We start from the raw sequence: 19987 nt of genomic DNA on the forward strand, positions 1-19987 counted from the left end.
CTCAATTATTACAAACACTCGCTTACTCTCACTCACACTCAAACACTTCTAAGTCTCAACGTTTCACACATACCTACACACACACACACACACACACACACACACACACACACACACACACACACACTGACATGTACATTATGGGAGTTGATTGGACTGCACCTCTCTGAATAGACTTTAAATCTTACTACCACAGAGTATGTTCTGTGCTGTTCGGGCTTGGTTTTGCATATCTAGCACAGTAACTGTAACTCTTCAGGGAGAGACTTGCTGAGCAGGTTTATCTGGGCCAGCTCCACATGGATACTGAGCCTAATGAGAGCAGCCTCGCCTCAGTGCATCAAAATCTAGACTTACTCTCTAGTTTCTCAGAGAAAACTACAGTAAAGACAGAAAGTAAACAGAGCTTCATTCTTCTAACAAGGGACTAAATTCAAATTATGAAGGATTCCTTTGTCCCCAAATCCAGGAGTTGCACATGTACAGAAGCTTGATTTAACAGCTAATGCAAAAATTTACTAACTGGATGTTTTTTATTGTAAAGCTACTGTATAGCTGACACATTGTTGTCCAAACTTGGCGGCTGTTCTTTGTTTCCCACTAAGGCCAAACCTTAAGTATCCAGTGTCTATAAACTATAATATTTTCCCTAAAACTTACAACATTGTTTTTATGCCTAAATCAAACCAAATATTAACCAAAGCTTTGGCACATCTAAAAGCTTCTTTACTTTTCAAAATTGATAAAAATAACTATTTTGGAAGGAACAGATATTAGATAGATAGATAGATAGATAGATAGATAGATAGATAGATAGATAGATAGATAGATAGATAGATAGATAGATAGATAGATTACGTTGTCCTGCTGAAAACACACAATGTTTTGTTGGGCATAGACAAACCTATTTTTAGCGAGAGATGTCAGTAATTACTTTGTTTACATGAGTATAATGTTGTTACCAATAGAACTGATAGACAGAGCTAATTGTGGCCGGGGATGGGCTTTAGAAGCTTACAGTTTTTATAATTTTTTTTCAATATTTCCTACATTTAGAAAAATGCTTAAAATCTTTCCTGAAAACCTTTCCTTCTCTAAGTTTTCTTTAGGCTTTTACACTGCCCACTTCACACAGTACACTACGTGCATTTAAGTCACTGTAACATTTTGAGAAGACATAGTGCAGTGACTTTCTGCTCTTCTGTCTGTGTGCTTTGTTCTCTAGAGAGACGTTCAATGTACTTGAAGCATAGAGCAGCTTTGTGCCAATTAGACTCTTTATGGGCGTGCATAAAGGCATTTTTCTCAATCTTCTTTTTATCTTCACCTGTTCTGCCGCAGCAATGCACTTCAGCTGCAATATGACTGCTCCCCTGCTGCAGAGCTGCTAACGTCACTATGCACAATGCAGTTACTCCTACACAAACAGCACACCTGGGAGTAATGGACAGAAAAACAATTATGCAGCGAATAAATAACGGGAATCAGCCAGACAATCTGGTCCGCTGCTGGAACATTTGCTGTTTTTATGTGTCTGAATTGCTTCTGGTGGGACATCACACTTATAACTGTTAACTTCACCTTCTGACTCCAGCCAGTGTCAGCATAGTAGGCTTTTAATATGAGTCATCCAGTGAGACACATAATAATGGCAAATGCCTGAATCATTTTCTAGAACAAAGCTCATTTGTCTTATTGATTTCTTCATTCTATCAGAGCACATTTAGATTTTTGATGGGTGAGGATCACTTTGTAGATAATTGTAGATAATTGATCATTGTAGATAAGACGTAATAAAAACAGAGTCAGTTTGAGTGTTGTAATAAAATCTGCGGTGTCTGGTCTGATTACAAAAGTCGTGTCTGACTACACCACTTGGTTTGTGGTCAGTGCAGCCGAAAGTATAGCGGCATCAGTCACTACTTGCTGATCTCAGTTTGACTAATGAATCACTGGTCGCCCTTGGAGACTAATCAGCAGCAGGAAGGTTGATGGGGGGAAATCCAGTCCCCTAATGAATCACTTGCTGATTTCCGTAGCCTCTAATGAATGAAATCAGTAAGATCAAAAATTACTTGTTGGTGATACTGAACAGCAAGCTATCAGACTCAGACTGTTCTTGCGGCTTATTGAGGTCCAGCAGTTGATATGTAGCTTATTGTGGAGCAGTGGTAAACATGTGTTCGAATCCAAACCAATCCTACTGAATTTGAGAAAACAGTCTGTAGGTCCAGTTGGCTGCTTAACCTCTCTGAAGTGGTCGTATGTTGCAACTCATCAGTATAGTGATATTATCAACATCTCGGGATTATGCTGTTGATTTAGTTTTGCATGTATTCCTGGTTTCTGTGTAATTCTGTTTCCTGTATCTGTTTGGCGACAGCAGGCCAAACAAAATTTTCAAATAAAACAGGGACTTTTTCTTGCAACAAAATCCTGATTTTATATATAGCTAGTGTGATTTTCCCAGCCTGTGTGGCTGGTGTTATGGAATAATTTATTCTGTTTTTTGTAATTTAAACCAACGTTTAAACCAAGTTCTTTAATTAGCATATGACTATAGTTTTGATAATTGCTTTGGGATGATAAAGTCGGTTTTGCCAGTTTTTATGTTTGAAAAAGGCAATTATTTGGCATATTTGGTCATACTTTTATGAAAGTGTTTGCTCTCTAAGAGGCTCCATCACCATATATACTGCTGTAGAAGCTGTTCATAGGCTGTGATACTGTAAATGAATTTTAGATACCAACAGAGTAGGATGTACGCCAGCAGTGTCAAAGACCCTGTTTACACTATGTTTTAAAATACAGCCGAGGAACATCGCCCTTTTCACCTGAATCTGTCGCGTGTCTCCAAGGTCTCCAGCTGACCAAGTGTGTTCAGATTTTTGTTACTGTCTTCATCATTTCCGTTAGAAGGTCAGAGGGCCCAGCGCATTACCTTACCAGTCATTACCTCAGTATGTCACCAGACAAGCAGCAAATTTGTTTTTTTCGCATGGGCTAGCTAAGAAAACAAAAAGGTTTCACTCCAGCCATGTACATCTGTTCTCTCCATTTTTTCAAGTGTTGCCGTACTGTCACCAAGACCACTACCACGTCCTGCATTTTCCTACATCCTTGTTGGAGACGCATCAGGATTAGCACTTACCCTACAAAAGAAATGCGGTCAAATGCATCCCAGACCACCTCGGCAAGTGGTTTGAGTGATTGGATCACAATGCGTCCTGATGATCTTTGACACTTCTACTGAGTGCTGTCCGCTTGTGATCCGATTGCCCAAGACGCAAGTGTAGACATGTCAAATAGTTACCACGCTTTAGTAGTCTGGTAATGTTTTAAAATAGTATGGTATGGGTGGACCGCTTTTACGTAAGCATATGTGAATACATTTGTGGATTTTCATTTGTGGTCTAATCCAGTTCCCTTTGCTGTCTCCATATATCCATTGTTTATATAATGTGGATGGTGACAACATGGGAGCACATTTTGAGCATATGGTTTGGAAGACTGGAGAAGTCACAAACTTCGCATCCTGTGGAGGTGAAGTTTTTATGTCAGTTTTCTCTGGCAGGCAATTTACTAAACCAACAGAATCTTATACAAAGTGCCACTTCCCACAAAATATATTATTCATGCAGAATACAGTATACCCTGCATCAACTCTGCTTTATGTGTTTCTCTTTCACTGCAGTCACTGTTTTCTCTCTCTCCTTCTTTCTGCTTTTTCTTTAAACATTACTCTCATTTTATCTTAAATTCTTCACTTGTTCTTCTTAATTCAGTTTTTTTAGGCCATCTATCTCTCTGTTCTATTGTTTCTGGCATATTGAGTTCATCAGATGGAAATTACATAATGATGAACAATAGGGGACTGGGAATCAACATACCACAGTGACGTAAACACACACACACAGACGCAGACACACCAGCACAGACTGAAAGCCTTTGAGAATTAGTTGTTAGTCGTTTTAATACATATTTGATTAACATTTGAAGAGGTTTGGTTATTATTATCACATTCCCCATGTGTAATTGCAGTCTTGTCCCTTCTCTCTTTTCTTTCATCAGCTTCTTTTGCCCTGCAGGGAATCTTTAGTAGAAAGACTCACCAACACACTGTCCCTTCCAGCTCCACTTAGACATTATTCATTTTGACAGATACATATGCCTTTTATGTGCACTATCATTTTTGAACTGGTCATGAAGTACAAGTCAACCATGTGTAAGTATTTTGTACTTTGCATTTGAAGGCATGATTTTTGCTTTGCAAAATATTAAAATTTTGGACCATATTGATGAATAATATTACACCAGTTGTGAATGGAGCAGTGATATCAATATTGCAGTAACAATACTGTGAAGTTTACTTGCCCGTCCTTCATTTTGGCTGCTCATTGAACTTCTTGAAACAGTACTCTCCAGAGAAAAGCAAATACTAGTTTGTATTTCAGATGTCGGTCCTTTGGTCAAAATACACAGAGTGTAATATTAAAGGATAGGAAAACAGTGATTAAATTAAAGGGGTTTTTGGAATTACATGGCGCAATATAATGTCACAACCCCTCTAGTCTCCATTATGCATGTGGATCAGAGAATCCCACATGAACTTGTTTCCATGGTGACAGCTCATTGACCTGTCGTTGGACGGTTAACCTGTTAGGCCCCTGTACATGTTGTGCTTAATGATGAGTTCTATAGTTCTGTAAGGAGGTAGCTGTGTGTGGGTGACACTGGCCTGTGTCCCAGAAAACCCAGCTTGCCCCGTGGGTGTGATTAAAGAGACATCTGCTGTGCTCAGATCAGGGCTTCATATGTTCATACTGCGGCAACACACTGCCCAAAGCTGACCCAGGACCAGTGAGTGGGAAGTAATGTCCTGTGGAAAAGGGTAAAAGCTTTACCCTAGATAGTTCCACCGTCAGCCTTGGTTCCACTAGTTGTAATCTTCAGCATTTCTTTCATCAGTATGAAAAAATGAAGCATGGTCCTGGGCTTTACTTTCCATATAAGACACATCCACTACAGCCCTAGCATTTAGAAAGTTAAACGATTACTTTGTGAACGTACAAAAAGCAACAGCTCCAATTAAAATATACCAGCTCCACAGTGTGGGGTTTGTCCAAATCAAAAAAATTCAACAAGGTTATCAAACATTTTAGTTGAAATCTGTGCTGTCTAAAAACGTATATGTATATACAAACGGAGTACGGTCCTCTCAGTCCTGCTTTTCTGACAGAAATAATAAACAATATAAGAAATCTCAACATAGAGAGTGCAACACATTGCACACTGTAGAATAAGATTTTTTTGCATTATTACAAATATGGGATTTCTCCCATTTTAAATCTTATTTCACTAAAACTACAGACACAAATTCAACTTACTGGAATTTCTGGACCTTTCAACCACATTGCATCATCTTTATCAGAGGATGGAGATAGCTCAGATATCTTCCCGTGACCGTGAATGATGATTGTTTATGATTGTGGAATGTAGTTGAAAGCTCCAGAAAAAGCTAGTAAGAGGACCTTGGGTGAAGATTATTTTGTCAAACTACCATTTCCGAGTTCACGAAAGAGTTGAGCTTTATATAGAGAGTAACATATAAGGGAATTGCTTCTCCTTAGGGGTTTTAATTTTCAGTAAACTGCAGCTGCAAAACTTTCTCTAGAGAAGATTTTAAGATTTATAATGAGTTTCACTGTTGAAGCAAAATCCAATATCTTGGGAGTTGTGTCCATCATAACCAGGCAGAGAAATATGAGCACACACACCCACGTCGGTCTTTTTTGTTCATACACTACACAAAATGAGTTCATAAACACGCAGGAACACACACACACACACACACACACACACACACACACACACTTTGGTTGTTGGTTTCGCTCTCCGCCCACCTGTGACTGACTGCAGCAATCTGGAGTGAGAGCGGCTGCCTTGTAGTCATTAAAATATCAGCCATGTCCTGACATTTACTTTTAGTTTTTCCATTTACAAGCAGGCAAAAATACCTGCTGTCAAACAGTCTCATACACTCCCTCACATAAGCTGAAGTCCATTGTGGACAATAAAGCCACACTTTTCTGTCACGAATATAACAGTTTTTACTTCTTTAACTAAGCTGTGATACGATAAGAACCAACTGTTTCTCGAGCCGTGTAAACACACTACTCCAGGTTACAACCATGTGTCCTCCAGGTCTGCTCAATCAAGTCAAACTCTTGAATTTTAATTTATTACTGGTTGTCTACATCTGCATCATTTTCTGCTTGGTCCCATCTGAAATGTTTGAATAGTTGCCCTGAAAAGGCCTTTAAGCCCGAGTAGAGACACAGAGACGAGAAGGGAGAAAGAGTCCTTGGCAACAGATAACAGTTGTACTGTCAGCAAGACCGATGTTAGAATCAGTATTCTGGCTATTTCATTCTGGGTTCTTGTATATGGGCATGCCCAACAGATTTGTAAGGCTGTGATTGCAATGCATTATCCAAAGAGCGGAGTCAAAGGGAGGATTACAAATGGCAACCAGTGCCCCATATTATCACAGCCAGTCCAGAGGAGCACAGGAGAGTCAAATTGGCACTGAGACACAACCAAGAGGACACAGTTCAGACAGACGGAAAACAATACAAGTTAAGTTCACAATTTACATTTTTAGGTGTTTAGCACTCTTGTCCGTTTGTCTAATTAGATTACATAGTGAATAAGTGGTTGCTATGGGAACCATTTTGGCAGCAGAAATAGAAGTCATTTGTGATGCACTCCGGTTTGGCAGTAGCAGCCACAAACAAAGCCTCCAAAATCTGGAGCTTCCAAATTGCCAATCAGCCTGATTAGACGTGACATTGTGTTTTCCCAGCAGAGTGTTCGTCGTTGTTATATATTTCGTCAGCTATTCCTCCAACTCTCTAAGCCTATGTCTCTCTGAAGATATGCTGCCTGTCTGCTCCCATTTCTCATTGGTCCATCTTTAATCTAACCTAACTCTGTCACTGCTTCTTAATACATTCTCATATAACCATCTTTGATCTGCGCCTGGAGGAGCTGAAAGAATCTGAAAGAGAGAAACTGATAAGAAAAGAGACAGGACAACAAACAACAGTGCGCACCTCGGGTCTGTGTATTAAATGGAGTGTGAGTTGGAGCAAGAACAAATATCTCATTTCAGTGTAATGCGCTAAAGGCTTGCAGCTCGCTCTCCAGGCGTTCTTTAAACATTGTTTACCGCTCTGATTTTAATGGCTTGTTGGCCACATCATAAAAAGTGACTCAATATCCACGACCCTCGGCTCAGCTCTTATCTCGCTCTTTCAGAGGGGTGAGCACTCGCAGTGTTGAGTCTTAACACACAAATGGGACTATCAGCTGAAACGCACACGTACATGCTACAGTGATTTCAGGCAGTAAATTAGCCAGTCACAAACACACACACACACACACACACAAGCGGTAATCAATGATACCTGGAGCCTGCTGAGACGCCGAGGAAGGAAATACACAGTCACACCGAGGGTATTGTTAATTTAATGAACAGATGAAGCCAATCATATCAGCAAAGCAGTTAAGTTCTGTTGTTTAGAATGGAAAAGAAGAAATGTTATGGAAGAAGAGGCACCGAGGAACTAGTACCCGGGAGAAATGGTGATTAAGTAAGGGTAAATGTTGGCAGATGGAGCCACACTGAGAAGAGTGAATTGTTACTGCCCTACACTTCCAGTTTAGAAAGGCAGAGCCAAAACCAACAACAAACCCAAAGCAAAATGAAGCTGTGAATCAATGGACTGCAGTGTGTGAACGCTGCTGAACAGGCTGTTTTCAAGGGGAAATACACACAACAGTAGATCACATAGAGGGAAGACTGAATGTGTGTGTTTGTGTTTTGATTCTGCCCTTTGTGCCCCGTAGCGAACAGAGACTCCAATGATCATCGTAAATTAGGATAAATAAAATTCAGAGGATGTGAGCGGACAGCCGTTGCCGTAGCGATCATAGCAGGAGCCCTCAGGCTAAATGCCAGCATGTGAAAGTGACAGTGGCAGCGGAGAGTCTCGAGGGAGGGAGGGAGGGAGGGAGATACAAAGATATACAGATGCAAGGCCTACAGAGAGCACTTGAGAGAGATTGCTTGCAGAGAGGATAACTTGGAGATAAGAAAGTCAGCCAATAATGAGGAGAAGAGGGGTCTGGCAAAGAGGAAAGAAAGGAAAGAGAGGAAGAATAATGAATAGAGGGCATATTGACAAAAAACAAAGTTGGACTAACTTTTTTTTGCCTCCACACACACACAGACACACAAGTCTCCTTACTTTTTCAAGTCATTATATACAGACCATGGTCAGTCCTTGCTCAAAAGCCTTCCTCACTAATAAATACAGTAGATGGATGAGTTCTGAAGTTAATCATCTCAGGGTGTTAATGTCACAGCCTACAGACAGACATGACAAACTTCCTGTACCTCAGCGTTTGGCTGCTCTGCTCCCTCCCCGAGGCTCTGCCACCACTGGCCTGCTTCCATATGGGATGTTGTTCCACAGTTCGTATGTGTGTGCGAGAGAGGATGGATTAGTGTTGTTGTGTCTAGATGGATGGGTGCATTACTTTGCTTTCCCTTGGCTGAGTCTACTTGTTTTTGTGTTCAGTAATGGCGCTGCTGTGATTATTCCGTTTCAGACGAGAAAAATTATGTTTGTGTCACTTTGCAGCACCACCAAGTCTGCCTTGGGATTTCAGAATGTCTTTCAGGACATTAATACAACTATATCAAAACATACTTGTACTTTGGATTGTGAAGTTGGGGACCTTAAAACAACACCAGGAAATATTTTCTTATTTGCTTACTTTCTAAGAGTAAGATGAGAAAATTGACACCACTCACATGCCACAAAAAAAAGTTTTCATCCACTTTGACTGTGTTTGTTTGATAATCGATGTAAACACAGAGTCTGCCTCCCCTCTAGCGGCTCAGAACACAGTCCGCCCGTCGCGGATCTGGGATGATGATGGAACAGGTCTCAGTAAAGATGTGGGCACAACAGTCTCTGATTTCCCATATTTTGGCCAGCTTGAGTCCCATTTCGTCCAAAATGAACATTAGCCAAAAGCAGCCTTAAATCCAAGCTGGGCCAGCATAGCTCCTATCCTGGCTCTCTTCCCTCTCCTCCTAGAGTGATCACAGCACCCACTGGGGTGGCTCATCCAGCCTGTCTGTCCTGCTGAAGCATCTAAATGCACAGCTGTTGCCATAACAGTATGAAGGGGCTGGGAGGTGATTAGCTTAGCTTAGCATAAAATAAGAAGCAGGGTAAAAAAAGTAAAAAAAAAAAACAGCAGCTCTAAAGCTTAGTAATTATTGTATCTTGTTTATTTAATCTGTACAAAAATATTAACATTAACACAACAACTTGAAGTTTTAGGGTGGTTGTAACATATTGTAAAATTTCTTGGCAAACAACAGCTGAGCACAGTGGTTGGTGCCATGCAGCCAGCAGATATGTTAAGTTGTAGTTTTTACATTACTGTTTGTCAAAAGATTAAACATAAAAAAAACCCATATTAAATAGAGAGCTTTAAAGATGTTTTTTCATTCTTTCTTAGTTTTTATGCTAAGCTAATTGACTTCTCTATTAATGACATAACGGTGGAACTGATCTTCTCTTCTTACTATTAATCTAAGCATTAATTCATGTATGTAAATGATTCAGTTTGTTTTGTTTTCTCTTTTTTTAGAGCGAGAGGCTGAACCTGGCAGATATGGAGACCCAGGAACTACAACTCACTCCAGCTTACCCAAGAAGACAGTTCAGGATGGTGAGTTCGGAAAACATCATTTTCTTCAGGGTGGGGAGGTTTTTGTAGTAACCATCCTGTATTTTGTTATTACAGCTGATTTGGTTAATCTGATTTAGCTCCAATATTCTGTATGTGTTGTATAAAGATCTCAGTGCCGATCTGTTTGTCAGTCAGATTACCAGGTTTGCTGAGAAATAAATGCTTTGATAGCCATCATAGTCATTGATAGATAGATATATGATAGATAGTCATTGATGTTCCACAACAGATTGTAGCATTACTTTACATTTTACAAATTGTTCTGCCCTGCTGTCTCAGCTGTAAATCCCATAAAATGGTGGGTATAATACAGAAGGGTTTAGCACAATTAGTTCTCCACCCTATCTCAGGTTGTGTGCGGAGATGTCAGTATGGACGAGAGAGATAACCAAGCTTGCAGCTCGTTGTCTGAACCAGATGGAGCCATGGCTAATGCACACAGGATGATCAAAGCTACCCCTTCAGTAACATGGAGCTATTTCCAGGCTTGAGTACTAACATCATGCTCTCTTAGTGCAGGCTAACATGAAATTTGTAATTTGAGATTTAGCAAGTGGGCAGCAATATAGAGAGGTATAGATTTCCTTCTCACCTGTCAGCTCTGGTGTTTGTGCTCGCAGCTTAGCAGAATTTAACAAACTAACGTGGGTGTAGTGGGCTGAAATCCTCTGTAGTATTGTTTGTTTGAGATTACCGAAGGAAACATCAAATGCATTTAAATAGCCTCTTCTCAGTAACAAAACATTTAATTGAATTTTTCAGTATATGGAAAAGCTTCATTAACTTTTGGTCAGTTTTTGATGTCCACAAAAATTCATGCATGTTGGCATCATGTTTTTATTTCAATCAGGAGAGACTGACATTTTGAATGAACAAATATATACCTAATTGATATGTGCACAATGGAAGTTGAGAAATGTGAAGGGGTTGGTGAAGCTGTGATTAGTAAAGGAAACCCCCTGATGGAGTCTAGACACTGGGGGGGGGTGATGAAGGAGTGAAGAAAATGCTGCAGATCTGGATGTGATGAGGAGTGGACTTCTGATGAGCTCAACCTGGGCACTGGATATGATGAACTGGAGGTGAATGGTGTCGAGAAGGGTCGCATTGATTTCACACTTAAATGACAGCTGAAAGCAGCAGAGAGGACAATGAATGTAAGGTTTGACAGCAGCAACATGATTGGCTAGGAGAGATTGTGGTTAATTCTGATTGGTGTTACTGAAAGAGTAAACGCCCATAGTCAGCTGATTAAGAAGGAGTGTGAGAGGATTATGAATGAATGAGGCATAATGAGATAGTCTTCCTGACTGAACTTGACTGAGCTTCATATCTACTGCACAGCACCTATTATTTTATGTTTTGGGGATTGTTTGCATTTAGTTTGACTAATTGAAAATGCTGAGACATTAAACATTGAAAAACACTGACCTATACTTACAAGTACTTACTTACTTGTAATACATATTACAGATGTATAAGGAAGCATTTGCTAATGCTGTAAAAACCCAAATTAATAAAATAATTTAATAAAAAAATGTCCACTCATTTGAACTTGCTGACATGGCACATCCATAAAACTGTAAATATAGCAGAACAGAGTTAGTTAGTTCCAGAGATAAACATGTTGAGTAAATGAGCGTACTCATTACACTACAAGGCGGCTAGGTTTTGCCACAACAAGGCTCCAAAGTGCTGCATCAATTATATCAGAATTGGCAAATGGAAAACTAAATGGGGAACCAATTTGGTAAATCAAATGCAATTTGAAATGTGACGGATGCACACATTGTGTTCTGTTCGTTAGGTAATTACAAAACCAATTACACGTGTTTTGATGTTATTCAGTGGGAGATAAGCTGCATGGTAACACAGAGTAATCCACAGTATCAAATCCTAGATGAATCTACTAAAAGAGCCGTTGCCATGTTGTGCTGCTGTGAGATTCAACCTGACATTGTTTTTCAATACATCTTCATTTATTTGAGTCAGTTCAAACACAGATGTCTGTGGTAAAGATTTGGTTATTTTTAGTTATTTACAGTTTCTCTTGTTTTTGATGTCAGCTCTGATGAAACCTGTGTCACAACACTGTAGGACTGCGTCTCTTTCAGTTTTCAGGGATTGCTGCTGTCTTGTAGAAAGCTGCAGTTCAGAGATTTAAATTAAAACTTGTGCTTTTGATTGGGAGTGCCTTTGTTCTGAAATAGAGTAAACATGTCAGGCAGGGAATTGTGATAATCTCAGTAGTTTATGTAGAAATGTAAATGAGTCACTGGTGTTGACCCCTCGTGTGCTATAACCGTAGTCATTTTTCATTTAAAATAAGCAAAATGTGATTTTGAATTATATATCGTATGATTCTTCCCTTGTCTCTGTGGTTCGAGTCACTGTGTGGTGTAGTAGTCTTGCTGGAGGCGTAATGTGTTGTTCAGCACATGGACTTTGTCTTCTAGAAAAAGGCTAAAGAAAAAGGAGACAGACAGAGGTGTTTAAACTTAGATAAAGTCTGGTCTTTCTACTATTTGTCACTTTATTACCTGCTGTAAGTAAAAGGATGATCTAATGGACACACAGAGCTTTGGTATCTCATATCAGACACTGCTGTTTGTATATTTGTTTTTGAGTAACATTAATAAAATGGTCACTATGAGTGGATAATGACAGGAGACGGAGCCGTTGAAGTCTGGGAAATACAGGGCTCTGATCTACTCTTGCTCACTCACGCTCACACACACATGCACATACACACACACACCCTTCAGCTTCAGATAAATGAATGTCTCAGTCTAGGACAGTGCAAAAACATTTAATTATCCCTGACACTGAAGGTGAGGCAAGAAGCCAGATCAGTCATCCATTTATGCATGTGTGTGCGTGTGTGTGTGCACGTGTGTGTGAAAAAGAGGAAGAGATCACAGTGTGTCAATGAGCCAAAGAATCAGTCTGTAAGTCAAGTGTGTGGTCTTTCTTTGTGACCTCTCCAGAAATTGACTAAAGGTCAACTTGACACAAACGCGTCGTCTGGCAGCAACACATGGTCAGTTAAAAGCTTAGGCTCTTAAAGCAGAAGAAAACAGACCACTTGACATTGTAAAAAAATAAAAAAAAAGTCTATTCCATTACTGTACAGCTGCAAACCATTCACTTCTAACCCTGCTGTGATCAACACACCAAAAATACAGCAGCTGTAGCTTTAAATGGTTGCCAAGTTTGATTCCAATTCAAAAGAAGAAATTTATTCTGCATTAAAATATGAACATTCAGAAACATTTTACAATCAGGATAGTGATGCACATTGAAGTGACCTCAAGATGTGTGCTTGGTGTAGCTCTGGGGATGGCAGAAATATCTCAACAGCTATTGGATAGATTGACACAAGCTTTTTAGCAGACATTCATGGCCCCCTAGATCCTAATAACCTTGATCTGCTGACTTTTCCTTTAGCGCCGCCATGAGGTTGAGATTAGTGGTTTTGAGTGAAATGTCTCAGCTGCTGGTTAGATTAGCATGAAATGTGCGGAAAGCTGGTTGAGGATTATGGAAGCTGAGTATTTATATTGAATTTAAGGTAATCCAACAGATATCCTGTTTTCAAATGAAATGAAGCCCTGTTTATACCACTATACACTGACCTGAGCCAAGATGAAGACCTTACAACCTGGTTTAAATGTTATCAGGAGTTGTTTCGGCTGACTTCCTGTTCTTTCTTTGTGAGGGTTGACACAGTTAGAGTCTCCAGTATTGTTTGTCTTTCTCTGAGTGTGTGCATGTTCTTTCCAGCACGCCAATTTCATGCAAATTTTACTTTATTTCTTCTCTCTCAGTTCACTGTGATGATGATAGAATTGTAAACACACTTAAAGCAGAACAGGTTATGTATAACTTTATTTAGACTGTGACAATTAGCAACTTTCCCCTGAAATGAATGCCCTCTTGTTTGCGTAAGTTGTCCTTAAATGCATATTTGCTCTTTTGCTTTGAAGCTGTCTTCAAAGACTGTTTGATTATTCGCTTTCATTGCGTTCCTTTAAAAATGCTTCGCTACCAGCAACAGCTTCACAAAACATCCTCTTTCAGGGCTTTTCACAATAAAGTGTGAGTATGTGTGTGTGCGCTATTGGTGCTGCTGTATGTATAATGGCTATGTGGCCGTGATGAATATTCAGTTTGTAAGCGATAGTCAATAGCCTCACTCTCTCCAGATATTTTTCTCCCGTAAGCCACTGTGGTTTCTTCTGACATTCAAACTGAAAGAGCCTGTTTATCTTCTCCATTCCTCAGTTACATCCACAATAATATGATTTGCCCGTGTTTTCAATAATTAATTTTATGGATGGTGGATTCATTCTATCACTGCATCCTCCCAGAGGCCCTCTCTGTGCTTTCATCCCTCCATCATTCCTCTCTGTCATCTCTCACTCCAGTGCCTCTCATAGGCCAAACAGTCGGACCCTGAGGAACGTTCAGAAAGCAGAGTGAGAATCAGATTTTATCTGCTCCTGATCTGTTTGTCTTTCTGTTCTCTTTCTCCATCTCTTGTTTTTCCTCCCTGGCCCCCCAGGTAAAGGAGCCGAAACACCTTTTTAATTAGTTTATCAAAGCCTGAAAGTGATGCTCATTTTTCTAATAACAGTCGAGAATTTGTCCTTTGGGAATGGTTGTTGAAGCTCTTGTTAATTCAATTTCAAACTTGTTTATTTGCTATTAGAAACAGTAGCTGGGGAGAGCAAACAACGGAGAGCAATGGAGCATGGTGTCGATAAAGAGGCACACACACCCGTACTCACAGAAACACCCCGTTGACCTATGTCCAGCTCAGCAGCAATTAATTTGAGGTCACCCCCTACTCTTTGACAGGGCTTGTTGGCTATGTGGCCTCTTCTATTGGACTCTGACTATCTTTATTATCCAATCACTGCACTCCATTCTGGCCTGTGTCCAGTATTAGAGGACACAGGAAGAGTGTTTTATCTTACCCTTCTATTCTCTAGTCACTTAAGGGTAAGAAAAAGGAGAGAAATTCTTGAGCAGACAAAAAGTGGACGAGTAGGGCAATTTACTGTCAACTTTAATTTAATAAAATTTTACAGCTTTAAGTATAATGTGCTTTTCTGCCAGGAATCCACTTGGAAGTTTTACGTTATTATACCCTATGTTCAGGGTTGGATCATCCAGCAACTTTTTAAAGCAGGATTCTTTACACACGTTAGACAATAAACTGCCATTTTTGCAGCTTGCCTTAATAAATAATAGTGCAATGATACAGCAACATTGACACACTAATGCAGTTAACAGCTCCTGTAGACAGATTCTAAATTTGCCCTGTGAAGGCATGGATAAAAACCATGATCTTGTGTATTGCAAAAAATTGCACACCACACAATTTCCCTACTGTATCTCATTGAGATTATCCATTTAAACAAAGGACGTTACAAAGCACTGATTGTGATTTAATGTCTACATTTACTCCAAATAACTTGTTTCCTATTGTTTTTGTGCTGGTGTCCATGGCATACAACTTTCAGTCTTCACTATGTATGCAAGTTTTTGCTACAACTGTAGTTTCTCCTACACACTTTCCAGCCTCTTCTCATTGTCAGGCTGTCCAAACAAACGCGAGCAGTGTTCAGTTAGTTGCAATCTGCAACTTTACTACTAGATGCCACTTAATCATGATTATAAGAAGTAGCTGCAGAGTTTTTAAATTCACCAATAAAAACTATTTGTTAGTTATCAGGTTGTTCCCAATTCGTACCTTACTAACTACTCACAATGTTTGTGTCGCCTACTGTATTGTGTTTCCGGAAGAACCTTTATTTCAAAATCAAATGTCCGGTGTTTGAAAGCTTGACATTTAATAAAATTGCTGCTGCATCAAAAATGAAACAACTTAAATGTAAAGAACAAAGCAGATTTTCACATTTATTATTTCATTTTAATATATACAGGAGCCATACTCTGAATAAGAATGGGTCTCTTAATTTTCTTATGCCAACAATAAGTTTCTAGATCTCCTCTGCCTGGCTGTGTTTGCCCTGTGGCTCCCTGCAGGCTGTGGGCTTGGAGAGAGGGAGGGAAGGAGGTGATGGAAGTCAATATATGAACCTACTTCATCTGCAGTTGGGGAAATGGACACACAATGTGCACAGGAGAGCACTGTAACTGTGGTAACAGCAAAGGCATAATGGTGGTACGCAGCCAGAGGAACTAAGAGGAGGAGCGCTGTTGTACTTCTAAGTCACAAATCTCTTTCATTTACTAAACAAGTCCTGGTATTACTGGTAATAAGTCTACTGCCATTTACTAAAACTACTGCACAAATAAAAAAAAGACAAATACTTTGTAAACAAATTAAAAGAACAGAAGCTCTCACGTAGAATCCACATATCCCTTTACATGCACACAGAGAATTTTAGATAATGTATATGGACATTATTTTGACATTAACTTGATGAAAATTACTTTGACTTTTGGTCAGATGAAGGTTTTTTTTTCCAAAGATGCAGCACAACTTTTGATTTCAGCAGGGAATACATTTTCTTTTATTTACTTGCTGTGCTTGCTGAGCATGAGCTACCAACCAAGGAGTATATTGATTCCCCCCCAGTATATAAAAGCAGATCTGACCAGATGGTAGCTTGGTTGATGCTGGGATTACAGCAACAGCAGAGTATTCAAAAGCATGCAGCAACACAGCAGTGAAATGTACAGCAGCCACGAGGTGTCCATTTTAACCGATTTTGAAAGTCAGATTGTAAAGGTCGTACAACTCAGCATTGTACAATGGCAATCCGTCCCAAAAGAGAGCTGCTGAATGGACACAACTTTCCCTTTAAAGGTATAATATTTCTGCAGACATTAGATGGTCTACATTTTGTACTTATATTATCCCAAATGTTTCCAACAATTCATGGTGCATATGCTTGCTTGCTTGCTACTTATGTGATTAAAGCTGTAGATGCTGCACATAAATAGATTATACTGTATATAAACAGAATATATGAGATCACTTCAGTTTTATGTCAAGGTATTTCCAAATACATTTAAAAATGTATTTTAAACAGAATTTTCTTCATAAATGGAGCACAGCTTTTGTTCATACAGAGTGCTGTAGTCACGCTTGCATTTTGCTGCTCAGCTACCAGCTGACTAGTAACAACCAATCACCCCAACCTCCTCCTAATGGCCACTTCACACTGTGCAGGCGAAAGTTGACAACCGTAAGAGAAATATGATAAAACCACTGGTCATCAATCAAAAACGGTAGTCAGATCACACTGAGAGTCCACCAACAGCTAATTTAGAGCTTTAGTAACCAGATTCTGACAGTGTCAGAAATCTAGGACCAAAATCCCACAGCATGTCTCAGCTTGCATCACTTATTCATCTAATAAAGTTAGATGGATCTAATATTAAATCCACATGGGAGATGCACTTAATTTTTAAGATGGTTGTTATTGTAGAGTCCATTTTTTTTGGGGGGGGGGGGGGGGTCTTTTGGTGGCATTTCCACCAAATGAAACTATATGACCATTTGCTCTAAATGATTTGACTGAAATGCACATTCATTTAACGGGTTTACACCGGGATATAGTGTTTATATTCCAAACAGCTGCTTGAAAATGACAAACAGCACCAAACTGTGTTTAGAGAAGTAAATAAATGTAAATGTGCCCAACTTGAATTCAAACTGAGGACATTTGAGTTCATTTGTTAATGATCTGCTGTCTTGTACCCTCACCACCCTCAGCTGCAGCTCTGCCAACTCTTCCATCCGTCTCACCCCTACAGACTGGTATCCCCGCACCAAGGGGTCATCAGTCAACCTTACATATGGCCAAGGACAATGGACAAATTGGTACCGGTGTCTATGTGCAGAACTGTTGACCTTCCTCACAAACCGTAACTGTAACATTATAGAGGATACACACACATAGACTTCTCCCTATTTGTTCCTCCCTTATCGGCTACCAGTTTCAAAGCACTGCGCCGTCACCGCCTCTCCATTAATGAAGAATCATAATACTTCACACACACACGCAGGCATGAATCCTTTACACTTGTTCATTTGGCAATGTCTTATCAGCAGCAGACAACCTTGTTCATTTACATAAATCAATAACATTTTCAAGGTAAAAATGGGGTTTAGAGTGTGAAAAGGAGTTTTACTTGGCACTTTGGAATGAATATGTATGCAATAAGGCATGTCAAGTTATATTGCTCACGCATATTGACTTATTCACACACTCTCACACACACTCACACAGGGATGAGAATAAAGTCATACTTAAGATTATAAAGAAGAGGGAAATAAAAGGAGATGAGAGACTTGTATTGAGGAAAGTGAAAGAGAGGTGGCGAGAGTGTGCTGCAGTGCTCCTGCATTACAATTGATTGGCTGGTTTAACCGCCGAAGCTGCTCACTCAAGCTTTAAATAGATGGATAAAACTCTCTTTTACCCTACAATCTTCTATTCGCTTCTCTTCCCTGCCTCCTCCTCCTCCTCCTCCTCCTACTCTTCATCATGTCGTTTTCTCCTTTCCTTTCCTGCCCTGTTTTCCTCTCCTCTTTTCTTTTCTCCTCCCCTTTATTTTTCCTCTCCTCTCCTCATCTCTCCTCTCCTCTCCTCTCCTCTCCTACTATATATACCATAAATATTCAAGTCGCATCAATTGAAAACGATTTCACATTCAGGGCATCATTGTCTCTCCAAATGAACTTTTTTACAGTTTATGAGAAAGTTTTATCTTTGTAATCATGTACATGTGATTTGTGAATTTGTGTGTGTACTGTAGGTGGATAAACTTACTTGCTCATTTGTATGTGTGTGTCTGATTTCCAATTTCTCTGAGAGTGGAGGTCACACCCTAATCCTAAATTGTCCTCCAATCCTGTTAACCAGATACGAGCCTCCCTTTTCCTCGATCCTTCCTCTCTCTCCCTCTCTCCCTTCATCTCTCATTTCCTCACAGTGATAAAGTAATTTTGCAGTGAAGTGAAATAAGATGGGTTTCCTGCAGCACTGATAGATGGAGGTGAGGACAGGCCCAAATAAGCAGGCGACAGAAACACGCAGCAGAGCAGACAGCTATCAGGAGAAAGGTTGACATATCATCTCTCTGCATTCTGGGGAATATGAGAGGGCACTCGGGCTTCTTAATGTGTTTTTATATCTGTGTATGTGTTTTACAGATTGTAAGGAAATAAGTGTGTTGCTCAGTTATGACAGATGTGTGCAGTGTACTATGAATCTCTTCCCTTGAGACTATCTAAGCTTCACTATCTTTATTGTGTGTGCTCATTCTTATACCTCAAAGATAAAGAAAGCTCTCCCATATCTTCCAGACAGCTCCAGATATATTTTGTATGTAATGTTAAGAGCTGATATGTGTAGGTGTTCGTTCATTCGTATAGATGGTTGTTGAGATTACAGCGGTACTGCAAGCAAAGACAAGAAAACCGCCATCGTGTCTGACTCTCTGGCTGATTTAATGTTGATAAACCAGCATGTAAACAGCAGCGTAGTGTGCGATCAGGTCAGAAACTAGTTGATGTTCACAGCGGACACCAGCTGTGGCTCAAACACAACCCATTAGGCCCCTAATGGAGACAAGGCCACTCTCATTTTATGATGTTAGCAGCCACATGCTAATGACTTCTACGCTTTGATCTATACAGTACACTCTGTACACTGTATCTTGATTAAATCATCTTTACTTTGTTCACCATGTTGACTATGTAGTTTAAAATTCACTTTGTAATTTCTGCTGTGTTTTTTTCATTTTAAGGGCTTTATCTTTCTTTATTGCATATCTGGTAGAGCATTTGTGATTGACAGGGTCACCAGTCCAAAGTCCACCTGATGTTGGTATGTCTTTATTTGTACTAATGAACTCTAATCAACTGTCAAGCCTACTTACACCTGGTTAACACATCCTGTGCTGTTTGTCTCAGTTTCCTTGACAACAAACTGTGCTTTTTGCTTAATCGCACCCTTGCATCAATCTAAAAAGTTGCACTAACACCTCTTTCATGCACAGTTCCTGGAAATGCACGAAACACTCCCTCATCTTCGCATCAGCCGTGTTTATATTCACATCTGAACCCAACTAAAAGGGAAAGGCATTCCCCTTAAGGTCTCATTTACTA

General features: G+C 39.8%; 1 protein-coding gene across 3 annotated transcripts in view; it reads left to right on the forward strand.

Annotated features, from left to right (window-relative positions):
- The window catches only part of LOC127374915 (testican-1-like), a 100370-nt gene that overhangs the window by 54174 nt on the left and 26209 nt on the right, over positions 1 to 19987 (forward strand). For all 3 annotated transcript variants that reach the window (XM_051420613.1, XM_051420611.1, XM_051420612.1), the window contains one exon: positions 9733 to 9813. In XM_051420613.1, coding sequence (XP_051276573.1) covers positions 9733 to 9813 — 81 coding nt within the window. The remainder of the gene's footprint in view (positions 1 to 9732; positions 9814 to 19987) is intronic.

The sequence above is a fragment of the Dicentrarchus labrax genome, unplaced genomic scaffold, assembly GCF_905237075.1.
Source record: "Dicentrarchus labrax unplaced genomic scaffold, dlabrax2021, whole genome shotgun sequence".
NCBI classification, from domain to species: domain Eukaryota; kingdom Metazoa; phylum Chordata; class Actinopteri; family Moronidae; genus Dicentrarchus; species Dicentrarchus labrax.